General features: G+C 49.5%; 1 protein-coding gene across 5 annotated transcripts in view; it reads left to right on the top strand.

The window, feature by feature from the left end:
* The window catches only part of TRIO (trio Rho guanine nucleotide exchange factor), a 3522386-nt gene that overhangs the window by 2818625 nt on the left and 690679 nt on the right, over positions 1-13082 (top strand). For all 5 annotated transcript variants that reach the window (XR_011200906.1, XM_069219639.1, XM_069219640.1 and 2 more), the window contains exon 47: positions 3277-3454. Coding sequence is in view for 4 of the 5 variants with exons in the window: in XM_069219639.1 (XP_069075740.1) it covers positions 3277-3454 (178 nt within the window). In the remaining variant the exon portion in view is untranslated. The remainder of the gene's footprint in view (positions 1-3276; positions 3455-13082) is intronic.

The raw sequence follows: 13082 nt of genomic DNA, 5'->3' as shown, positions 1-13082 counted from the left end.
GGATCCGACCTCCAGTGCAGAAGGGACCCCCAGAAGGCCCTCTCCCTTGCCCAGGTGGTGGCTAGCCCGAGGAGCCCCCCCTTTGCCTGCCTGCTTCGCTGAAGAGATCCTTGAGTTTCCCATTGAACTCCATTGCAAACCCGACGCCTGTTTGCACTCTGCACCCGGACACCCCTGTGCCGCTGAGGGTGTACTTTTTGTGCTGACTTGTGTCCCCCCGGTGCCCTACAAAACCCCTCTGGCCTGCCCTCCGAAGTCGCCGGTACTTACCTGCTGGCAGACTGGAACCGGTGCACCCCCTTCTCCATTGAAGCCTATGCGTTTTGGGCACCACTTTGACCTCTGCACCTGACCAGCCCTGAGCTGCTGGTGTGGTAACTTTGGGGTTGCCCTGAACCCCCAGCGGTGGCCTACCTTGGACCCAACTTTGAACCCTGTAGGTGTTTTTCTTACCTGCAAAACTAACCAATACTTACTTCCCCCAGGAACTGTTGAAAATTGCACTGTCTAGTTTAAAATAGTTTATTGCCATTTTTGCTAAAACTGTACATGATATTGTGTGGATTCAAAGTTCCTAAGATACCTGACTGAAATACCTTTCATTTGAAGTATTATTTGTAAATCTTGAACCTGTGGTTCTTATAATAAACTAAGAAAATATATTTTTCTATATAAAAACTTATTGGCCTGGTATAAGTCTTTGATTGTGTGTTACTCATTTATTGCCTGTGTGTGTACAACAAATGCTTAACACTACCCTCTGCTAAGCCTACTGCTCGACCACACTACCACAAAATAGAGCATTAGAATTATCTCTTTTTGCCACTATCTCACCTCTAAGGGGAACCCTTGGACTCTGTGCATGCTATTTCTTAGTTTGAAATAGTGCATACAGAGCCAACTTCCTACACCCCCTGAATACCAGTCCGGCTCCTAGTGCTGGGCTGACCAGTTTCTGCCAGCCTGCCACAACCAGACGAGTTTCTGGCCACATGGGGTGAGTGACCCTGTGGCCAGGAACAAAGCCTGTACTGGGTGGAGGTGCTTCTCACCTCCCTCTGCAGGAACTGTAACACCGGACGGTGAGCCCCAAAGGCTCCTGCCTGTTGTTTCAGCACCCCAGGACATCCTAGCTAGTGGAAATGCCTGCCCCTCCCGAACACAGCCCCCACTTTTGGCGGCAAGTCCTGAGGAGATAATGCGAAAAACAAGGAGTAGTCACTTACCAGTCAGGACAGCCCCTAAGGTGCCCTGAGCTGAGGTGACCCCTGCCTTTAGAGATCCTCCATCTTGAGTTTGGAGGATTACCCCAATAGGATTAGGGATGTTCCCCCCTCAGGGAGGAGGCACAAAGAGGGTGTAGCCACCCTCAAGGACAGTAGCCATCGGCTACTGCCCCCCTGACCTAAACACACCCCTAAATTTAGTATTTAAGGGTGACCCGTGAACCCAGTAAATGAGATTCCTGCAACCTGAAGAAAGAAGACGGACTGCTGACCTGAAAGCCCCGCAGAGACAACGGAGACTCCAACTGACTTGGCCCCAGCCCTACTGGCCTGTCTCCAGACTCAAAGAACCTGCACAGCGACGCATCCGACGGGACCAGCGACCTATGAGGGCTCAGAGGACTGTCCTGCACCTGAAGGACCAAGAAACTCCCGAGAACACTGTTAAGAAACTTCAACATGTTTGCAACTTTAAAGCAACTTTTAAAGAGACTCCACTTCCCGCCAGAAGCGTGAGTCTTCACACTCTGCACCCAATGCCCCTGGCTTGAGTTTGGAGAAACCAACACCGCAGAGATGTCTCCCAGGCGACTCCAATTACGTGGACACCCTGAGTCGACCTCCCTGCACCCCCATAGCAACGCCTGCAGAGAGGATCCAGAGGCTCCCACCGACTGCAACTGGCTGGTAACAAAGGAACCCAACGCCTGGACCAAGCACTGCACCCGCAGCCCCCAGTACCACCTACCAGTGCAGGAAGTGACCAGCCGGCGGCCCTCATCCTAGCCCGGTTGGTGGCTGGCCCGAGAAGCTCCCCTATGCCCTGCCTGCATCACCAGAGTGACCCCCGGGTCCCTCCATTGCTTTCTATAGCAAACCTGACGCCTACTTTGCACACCGCCCATGTGGCGCTTAGGGTGTGTTTTGTGTGCTTGTGTGTGTCTACAAAACCCTGTGCTCTACAAAACCCCCCTGATCTGCTCCACGAGGACGCAGGTTCTTACCTGTAAGCAGACTAGGACCGGAGCACCCCTGTTCTTCATAGGTGCCTTTGCAGTAGGCATGTTTTGGGCTCTCCTTTGACCTCTGCACCTGACCGACTCTGTGTTGCTGGTGTTGTGGCTTTGGGGTTGCCTTGAACCCCCAACGGTGGACTGCCTATGCCCAGGAGACTGACTGTGTAAGTGCTTTACTTACCTGAGAAAACTAACCAAGCTTACCTCCCAGGAACTGTTGATTTTTGCACTGTGTCCACTTTTAAAATAGCTTATTGCCATTTTAACCAAAACTGTGTGTGCTACTGTTTAAATCAAAGTTCCCTACTTACCTGTGTGAAGTACCTTGCATTTTATGTACTTACTTCTATTCTTGAATCTTGTGGTTCTAAAATAAATTAAGAAAATATATTTTTCTATATAAAAACTTATTGGCCTGGTATAAGTCTTTGATTGTGTGTTCCTCATTTATTGCCAGTGTGTGTACAACAAATGCTTAACACTACCTTCTGATAAGCCTACTGGTCGACCACACTACCACAAAATAGAGCATTTGTATTATCTAATTTTGCCACTATCAACCTCTAAGGGGAACCCTTGGACTCTGTGCACACTATCTCTCACTTTGAGATCGTATTTACAAAGCCAACTTCCTACAATGAGCATTTAGATTCTTTGCTTTTTTGTATTTGCATTGTAATTACATGTACGTTTTTTGGAAAATATTTTATCAATATTTCTATGACATTGAACTGTGTTGCAGCACAGGTTGTTAAAAATACTGCATGAAACCAGTCTGAATCAAGAAATTAAGCAAGTCATTATAATATTCTTTATGGAAACAAAGACAAGCTTTATTTGACTGTACCTTCCACACTAGCTATTGTGGAGGAGCATTGTTTAAGAACCTTCTCTACAATATGTTATAATTGGACTGATGATGTATGCAACGTTTCTGGGTTTTACACCACAAAATGAGTTCATTAAATGAGAAGAGAGGCATTGCATTGAAAGTAATTGATTATTTCTTTTGTTCTGTGTTTTTTTTTTTTTAGGTGAATTGTCTTAGCCTTGAAGAGTGTGTAGACAGTGATCCATGTAAATTTGCACTATTATCCAGATCTGCTGATGGTGTGGAAATGTATATTTTACATTCAGCCAGTCCTGGAGTACGTCAATTATGGATCCATGAAATCAGCCAAATTTTGGAAAATCAACACAATTTTTTAAATGGTAAATCACTTTTCTTTTAATTTGTTGCCCCTTGATGTTCTCAACCAATATGCTCTACACAATGATCCGTAGGTACTTATGGTCTCCTTTCTAGTAATGCTGTTAAAGGTCTTCATTTTTGTGGTTAGGAATTGTCAGAATGTGCATTCCTGCTTAACTTTGCCATGAAAAGGCTTTCTTAAAATGAAGTTCTTCATCCATTTTCCAAACTTTAAAACTATAATAACCCTGAAGTGTGGCCTGGGGGGCAGTTAGTAGATAGCATGCCTGAGGCTGTTCTCATTGTAAGCATTTGGCAGTGTGATTAGCCTTGACTCACAGATAGTTGCTATGATTCTTTTCTGGACAGGACTCACTCAGCAGAGATTGCAAAGTAGTTGGGCCAGAGTAGGAGGCACAGTTAAGTAAAACTCCACAAGTTAATAAATCTAGACCTGTTACTACAGTGGAAACTGGCTTGTTCATGAAATCATATGTGTATAGCCTGGATAATAGCTGTACTGCCTCAATTGCTTAAAGTCAGGATACTTATGGCATGGCCCGCCAAGGTGGCAGACCGGACGCTCCTTTGTGAGCTCCTGATCCCGATTAATAAATACAGCTGAATCCTCACCTGATCCTGGTCATCCAAACCCCCCTTGCACTCCTATACCTATTGGATTACAGGGGGGAACTATTGAGGTCAGTTGTCAGCGCCTGGGACATATAACACTGACCTTTGAAGCCCGCAAGGCGTGGGCCTGGTCGGCAGCCCTATTTGTGGGCAAGCTGCTGAGCAGCCTGCGGAAGTAGCGGACAATAGTGTGCCCTGCCTAGGGACTCCCTTCACCACTGCGGAACCTCTGAGGATCTGAGACGCAGCAGAGTAACCCGCAATGTACAGGACCTGAGTCCAATGAGAGCGGCCTAGCCCGAAGATGCTACTGGGGGAAGAGCGTTGGGACAACCTGGGGAGGCCTGCAGCATGCCTGGGGGAGCCCTGTGGGAGAATTGTTGGACGCCCTTCAGGTGGAGCAGACACTCGTGTAGCCTGGCCAGGTACTCCCACCACACCTGCGGGCTTCCTGGAGACTGGAGGCGCCATGGAGTGACCAGTGATGCGTGGGGCTCCGGACCCTGCGGGCGCTCCCCAGCCCGTGGTGCTGCTGGAGGAAGAGCGCTTGGATATCCCACTGTGGCCCACTGCGGATGATGCAACTGGACCTGGGGGGCCCTTGGGAGCCTCTGCAGATGCTGGGTCAAGGGGTGACAGCCTTCTGGTGGATCCCACTTGGGGGCAGGATTGTATCCGCTGGATGCCGCGGTCTCCAGCCCGTGATGCTGATCACCCCCCTGCATTACAGCGCTGTGCTCTGGGGAAGGTGGCCGCCGGCAGGCCAAACATCAGGGCTCAATGCACCACATTTGACTCCAGACATTTATTGCCCCGTGGGCTCCTGCGTTATCCTTCTGCCAGGCAACCCCGAGGAGGAGAGGCAATCATAAATATTGGGAAAAAAGTTGCTTGCTGGACTGCCTGCCGGCCAGGCCCCTAGATACATCACCGGGTCTGCGCCTCTCCCTGTGCCCCTCTGTGTGGGCTTCATGTGTCCGGGATGTCATGTAAAGCGTGGAGACTGCCTTTTGTCCTGCACTACACACTGACTCTGTGTCATGGCCCTTGACTCCCAATGAGATAGCATAGACTCTGGCTGTACACCTGCCTGTGTGGGGGACCTCACTGAACAGGGATATTATCTCAAAATGTACATCCGTCCACCTGGATACCTACCTCCCTGAGATTCCTACAGTTTTGGCAACCTGGAGTGAGACCGTGCCTGACCTGGTACCACCACCATGGTAAAAGACAAAAGTTCTAAATCAGCAAGTCCAACAATATTTTCAACTATGCCCACCCAATGCAATCCGCTACTTGGGTGGAGACTGAGGCAGACCCTGGCCCTAAAGCAGTGGTTGCAGACACAGAGACTTCTACCCCCTCCCTGGCAGATCTCATGGTAGAAAGTCAAGGATCTATACACCAAAAAAAGGTGTGAGAGGAAAAATGTCCTTGTCCGCCCTCCCAAATAACTGGAAAAATTGGTAAATGCTTCTAAGACAAGATCTCTACCTATATATTAGGCACCACTAGGGTGTTTGCTGTTTGCTCTCACCTACTAATACTGGCTTGCTTCATCATTGGGCTTTGCTTCCACATCCTTGCGAAAACCCACGTCAGGGATGGTGCAATAGGGAAAGGGGAACACAAGACAACACTAAAACATGTAGGGATCAATTGACCATACAACCATTTAAAACTATGTCATGGGTATCCGGTTTGGTTCTTAATTTGGGGACCCCCTGGATAGGATTTAAATTTAAAACTAATGGTGGTGATGTCAGAGCTCAGTCACTCATTCACCCCAAGTGGTATGCTATATGTTGACATGTTTTGGCCGTCTCAGTTGCCCAAACGGGTCAATCGGCCTCCATCAGGACATTAGATCCCATACCGTGTACCCTCTTGTCTTAAAATAGGGTAGTCTGGACTTAATCATCCCTTATCAGTATACACACTTCTAGTCACCTGTCGTTAACAAATAATGCAAACAAATAAATATACAAGACATATAAACATCACTTGATGCAATCTCCAAGTCCCATAAATAATGCATGTTCCCGTCTCCCCTTTGCCTGAATTCATTAACACATACGTGACCCTAATTCAGGGATGATCATAAACACTGTATGTCATAACCACCCACATCAAAGAATTAATAATACAATGTATCAACCGTCCACTTTCATTGAAGACGTCCTACTGTTTGTGTAATCTACCTTTCATCCTACTGGTAGGTTGTCCCTCTAAGATTCTATTTCTTTCAGTGGATGTCACAGTTCACTTTCATAATAATTGTTTGTATTCCAATATCGAATCCCTTCCTTATGTCAACCATCCACGACTCTTAGGGTGGCTGATACATTGTACTATTCTTTGATCAGTGTGTTACTACAGGGAGGCGCTCCCACCGAACTCCAGTTTAGGTGATAAAGCAGTGAATACTCAGTGAGTGAATGTAGGAAGTTGGCTCTGTATATACTATTTCAAAGTAAGAAATAGTGTGCACAGAGTCCAAGGGTTCCCCTTAGAGGTAAGATAGTGGCAAAAGTAGATAATTCTAAAGCTCGATTTTGTGGTGGTGTGGTCGAGCAGTAGGCTTATCAGAGGGTAGTGTTAAGCATTTGTTGTACACACACAGGCAAAAAATGAGGAACACACACTTAAAGACTTACTCCAGGCCAATAGGTTTTTATATTGAAAAATATATTTTCTTAGTTTATTTTAAGAACCACAGGTTCAAGATTTACAGTAAACATTTTAAATGTAAGGTACTTCACTTAGATACTTTAGGAACTTTGAATGGAAACAATATCATGTACAGTCTTTGTAAAAGTGGCAATAAGCTATTTTCAAAGTGGACACAGTGCAAAAATCAACAGTTCCTCTGGGAGGTAAGTAAAGGTTAGCTTAGGAGGTAAGTAACACACTTACAAGTCTTAGTTCTGGGGCATAGGCAGCCCACCGTTGGGGGTTGAAGGCAGCAACATGTCTGGTGTGTGGCAGGCTGGCGGAATCTGGTCAGCCTACACTAGAAATTGAGTAGGTATTCAGGGGGCATCTCTAAGATGCACTCTGGGTGTATGTTACAATAAATTGCACACTGGCATCAGTGTGCATTTATTGTGCTGAGAAGTTTGATAAGACATGCTGCAGCCCTTAGAGACCTCCCCTGGCATCAGGGCCCTTGGCACCAGGGATACCAGTTACAAGGGACTTACCTGGGTGCCAGGATTGTGCCAATTGTGGAGACAAAGGTAAAGTTTAGGGAAAGAGCACTGGTGCTGGGGCCTGGTTAGCAGGGTCCCAGCACACTTTCAAATCATAACTTTGCATCAGCAAAGCCAAAAAGTCAGGGGGTAACCATGCCAAGGATGCATTTCCTTACACTCGCGGTTAGCAGAAAATGGTGCTGTCCGTGACCAGGAGGGACCTGGTGGCCTCTACCCAGGAGGGGAAGATAGAGGGGGCTCTGAGCAACTCAGAGAGCCCTCAAACAAACAGGCAACGCGCACAGGAGTCCCACAGTATAGGGACAAAGAAGGTGCAAATGGAGGCCCACGCAACACGATACAAAGTATTCCCACACTGCCTTAGAACGACTCAGGAAGCTGTGCGTCGCAGGATGGGGTGCTGAGGGCCCAAGCTGTGGTGTGCACTAAAGACTTATTGGAATGTGGCACACAAGCCTTGGCAACTGCAAGTCGCTTGGTGCATGTGGTACTGTCTTGCATGGGGAGGCAAGCTCTTACCTCCGCCAGAGTTGGACAGCTGAATGTTGGGACATTCGTAGTCACTGTAATCCACCACCTGTGTTGCCGGATCCTAGCCTGTTGTCTGGAGAGGGGACCCAAGCCACCGGTCGTTGTTGCGGAGAGGTGCCTGCTGAAGCAAGGAAGTAACTCCATCACTCCACAGGAGATTCCTTCGGTTCTTCTGGTGCAGGCTAAAGACAGGGAGTCCTCAGAGGATGCACAACCTAGAAACTGTTGCAGTTGCTGGCAGGAGCTGAATATTCAATGTTGCCAAATTCGCCTTAGATCCTTTGTTGCAGTTTTGTAGAGTTCCTGGAGTGGTCAGCAGTTGTTCCTTCGGTAGAAGATGAATTAAAGGATGCAGAGGATTCCTGCTGGAATCTTGCAATCTGAATTTAAGAAACACCCAGAGGAGAGACCCTAAATAGCCCTGAAAGGGGGATTGCTCACCTAACCAGGTAAGTACCTATCATGGAAGGTCTCAGACGTCACCTGCTGGCACTGGCCACTCAGGTGCTTCCAGACTTCCCCGCCACCTTGGAATCCAAGATGGAAAAACCCAGGGACACTCTGGAGGAGCTCTGGGCCCCGGCCCTGTGGTGGTGATGGACAGGGGAGTGGTCACTCCCCTCTCCTTTGTCCTGTTTCACACCAGAGCAGGGACTGGGGGTCCCTGAACCAATGTAGACTGGATTATGCAAGGAAGACACCATCTGTGCCCTTCAAAACTTTTCCAGAGGCTCTGGGAGGCTACCCTTCTCATGCCTGTAACACCTATTTCCAAAGGGAGAAGGTGTAACACCCGCCTCCCGAAGGAAATCCTTTGTTCTGCCTTCCTGGGCTTGAGCTGCTCAAGCAACAGGAAGGCAGAAACCTGTCTTTGAGGTGGCAGCAGCTGGGACTGCCTGGAAAACCTCATAAGGCTGGTATGGCAGTACTGGGGGTCCACTGTGCAGCCCCCGAAGTGCATGGAATTGTCCAACCAATACTGGAATCAGTATTGGGGTACAATTTCCAGTTGGTAGACACCTTACACAGCCATATTTGAGATGACCATTGTGAAGCTGGACATAGGTATTGACCTATGTCCAGTGCACGCATAAAATGACGTCCCCGCACACACAAAGTTTGGGAAAATGGGCCTGGACAACGTAAAGGTGCCTCTGCTAGTGCAGGAGTGCCCTCACACACACAGGTACTTTGCACCCAGCCTTCAGGGTTGGAAGGCGTGACATATAGGTGACTTATAAGTGCCATGCTGCAGTGAAAATGGCTGTGAAATGGTGCATGCACCATTTCACATGTGCTGCAATGGCATTCATGTAGAAGCCTTTGCATGGGCTCCCTATGGGTGGCAAAAGTAATGCTGCAGCCCATAGGGATCCTGTGGAACCCCAATGCCCTGGGTACTTAGGTACCATATACTAGGGACATATAAGGGGTGACCCGTATGCCAATTTGGAGTGAAATACTGGGTTACCAGTACGTAGTGACACATTTGGGAACAGAGAAAGCATAAGCACTGGGGTCCTGGTTAGCAGGACCCCAGTGACAGTCGAGCATACTGACAAAAACAGTGAAACATACTGACAAGTAGGCCACAAACCATAAGCACTGGGGTCCTGACTAGTAGGATCCCAGTGACACAGTCAAACGCACTGTCAAACAAGCCAAAAATGGGGGTGACCATGCTAGAAAGAGGCTACTTTCTCACACCCATTGCATTTGTTGATTTCACCTGGAGGGGTGTTACTGGCCCAAATAAAGTTGTAGTATCCACAGACCTATCTGTACAGTGTCTATTGGGGAATGACTTGGAGACTTCAGCTTGGGCTGAAGTGGAGTTGGAGACCCATGCAGCAATGGCGGGCATCCCATGGCATATTTTTGCTTTCACCAGGACACAGGCCAAACAGCAAAAAGAGAAAAGAATATTGGAGCCTGGTATAATGGCCCAAGAGGCTTCCAAAACTTAAGGTAGGAAGGGCAAAAAGTTGCCCTCTACCTCACCCACTATTGAGGATTCCCCCTTTAAGGAAGAGGAATCCTCCCTTGGCAGAACATACACCTGAAGAGTTGAAAGCTAACACATCTGAGCTATTAGGTGCAGGGTGGCCTGCCAGGGAGGAATTCAGTATGCTACAGAAAAGATGTCCCACACTAGAATGATTAAGACAGCACGCTGTCCTCCAGGAAGCAGGGGATGTTAGTGGCACCCACAAGGTGTATTGGGAAGACAACCTCTTATACTCAGTGGCAAGGGAACCCAAACTGGTGCCACCAGGAGGTTGGTAGTACCTCTGCAGTATTTCTGTTGACCCTTGCCCATTACATACCCCTGGCAGGTCACCTGGGGCAAAGCAAGACTTGGGACAGACTTGCCCCACACTTTCTCTGGCCCCATATGTCTGAAAATACCAAGGAGTTTTGTCACTCGTGTTAACTGTCAAGCCAGTGGCAAGGCAGGTGGCAGCCCAAAGACCCCCCTAATTCCACTACCAGCGGTTGGGATTCCCTTTGAGAGGGTTGGGTGGATATTGTTGGCCCACCCACTGCCTCTGGAAACAGATTAATTCTGTTGGTAGTGGCCTTGCCCCCAGGTATCCAGAGGCTATACCCCTAAGGACCACTACAGCTCCTGCAGAGCTAAAAGCCCTCCTGGTAATTTTCTCCAGAGTTGTTTTCCCAAAATAGGTAGTATCAGACAGAGGTACAAACTTTATGTCTGCATACCTTAAGGCCATGCATAAGGAGTGTGGGGTAACTTACACGTTCACCACCCTTACCACCCCCAAACCAATGGTTTGGTAGAGAGGTTTAACAAACCTTTCAAGAGCATGATCATGGGACTCTCTGAAAAACTCAGGAGGAGATGGGATGTCCTATTACCATGCCTCCTGTTTGGCTACAGGGAGGTTCCTCAGAAGGGAGTGGGCTACATACATCCCCTTTCAACTTCTGTTTTGACACCCTGTTTGGGGTCCACTTGATCTTGTAATGGAGGGCTGGAAGCAACCTCTCAAGCCCCCTAAACACCTAAACAAGATATATGTACTTGGCCTCAGATCCAGGATGGCTGAGTATAAGAAAAAGGCCACTAAAAACCTTCAGGCCAGCCAAGAACTGCAGAAGCAGTGGCATGACCAGAAGGCTGTCCTAACTGTTTACCAGCCAGGGCAGAAAGTGTGGGTCCTGAACCCTTTGGCTCCAATTGCACTCCAAGTGGAGTGGTCCCCATACTATAGTGTAGAAGAAGGGTGAGGTCACCTATTTGGTTGACCTAGGTGCTGCCAGAATCCCCCTAGGGTACTTCATATAAAACACATCTTATAGAGAAGTCTAGTTGCAGATTCCTTACCTTAGAATTTTCCCCCAGGCGTCAGTCTGGATCCGGAGACTTTTCTTCGAGCAATACCCTTGCACGTCGGTAGGTGGTGTTGGTCGACTCCGCAGGCGTCGTGGTCGCCGTAATGACGTCGGTAGTAGTACATAGATGCTGCCTTCGCACAGTGACGTCAGTTCTTTTCTTTCCTCACCACGTACTGATCCTGAGAGAGCTACCCTTAGCTATTTTTTGGCCGAATTCAACTGTTTTGTCGAGCTTTTTTGGTACGACTTTGGTGCGTCGAGAATGTCCCCGAAGACCGGGTTCAAGCCTTGTGAGGACGGCCACCGGACGATGTCGGTGACGGATCCTCATCGTGTTTGCCTGTGGTGCCTTGAGCGCGACCACGACCCGAAGTCGTGCTCTGAGTGTCAGGCCATGCACCCGAAGGCTTTGCAGGAGCGGTCCCTAAAGCTAATGGCGGCCCGGCACTCGACTCTGCGTAGGTCCCGGTCTCGCTCAAGAGGAAGGTCTCGAAATCAGTCGCCGAGTCACCACTCGTCTTCTTCAAAGTCCTCGGGTCAAGGTAAGAAGAAGAAGAAGGCTAAGAAGTCCCATCGCTCTCTGACTTCACCCCATCGCTCGGCCGACGCGGGACGAGCATCCACACTAGGCCTCCATCCTCGGAGCCTACATCTGGGTCGACTCCGTGCTTCTCTGAGTTTCCCGGAGCAACCCCCGCCCAACTTAAGGAGTTTTACGAGGCCTTGCGTCTCATATTTGGGTGTGCCGACCCCGAAAAGGCACCTTCGGGCCCATTGGGTTCGGCTGAGGAGCCTTTGGGTTCCACGCCGACGGCTTTGGCCCCGGCCAACGAGGTCGCCTCCAGATTTGCATCATCGAGACCTTCCCTGGCGCTGGGTCGATTATCGACGCTCCCGACGTCATTAGTGCCCACTATCGATGTTGACCCAATTCGCATCCCGACGACTCGGAGTCAGAGCGTGGAAGTCAGGTCTAATCTCCTGACTGAGGTGCTTCAGCCTGGGGCTTCTACTTCGGAACCCCTTCTCCCATTCAATGAGGCCCTCACTGATGTCCTTTTGGGTACATGGTCCAAACCCAACACAGGGGCTCCTGTGAACAGGACTATCGCTCGCCGCCATCGGCCCGCGCCGAACGACCAAAGTTCCTCTCCCAACATCCTACGCCTGAGAGTCTTGTAATCCAGACTTCCTCTTCTTCTGGCGCGTTCCCTTCCGCACCCCCGGATAGGGAATCCAAAAGGCTTGAACAATTTGGTAAGAAATTGTTTTCTTCCTCCAGCCTAGCACTGCGGTCTGTGAATTCTGCATTTCTTTTGGGCCGTTATTCCCACTCACTGTGGGATACGGTTGCGCAAGTCCTGCCGCAGATACCGGAGGAGGCCCGTGCTATTGTCTCCTAAGCAGTGAAAGATGGGAGAGACGTGGCAAAGTTCACTATCCGTTGTGGGCTGGATACGACCGACTCTCTGGGGAGATCCGTTGCGACGACAGTGGCCTTGCGGCGCCATGCCTGGTTACGTACTTCTGGCTTCTCGGGGAATGTCCAACAGTCACTCATGGACATGCCCTATGATGGCACCCGTCTCTTCAGAGAAATAGCGGACTCGGCCTTGGAGAGATTAAAGGATTCCCAGGCTACGGCTCAATCCCTTGGTCTTTCCTTCGCCACACGCCCACCACAGTCCGCTTTTGGTCCCTTTCGTGGACACGGAAGTGGCGCCCTGTCGTGTCCTCAACCCAGCCACCGGGCAATGCACGCTGGACAGCCTATGCGTGGCCGTGGGACAGGGAAACAGAGGTCTGTACAGTCCGCCTCTGCCCCCGCTGCAGCCTCCAAACCTTCCTAGTCCATCCCCTGACTCCCGCCCAGTTGGTGGCAGGATCCGCCATCACCTGCCCCACT

The sequence above is a fragment of the Pleurodeles waltl genome, chromosome 2_2 (assembly GCF_031143425.1).
Source record: "Pleurodeles waltl isolate 20211129_DDA chromosome 2_2, aPleWal1.hap1.20221129, whole genome shotgun sequence".
NCBI lineage: Eukaryota > Metazoa > Chordata > Amphibia > Caudata > Salamandridae > Pleurodeles > Pleurodeles waltl.
The sequence above is the reverse complement of the archived record's forward strand: the minus strand, read 5'-3'. Positions and strand labels throughout refer to the sequence as shown.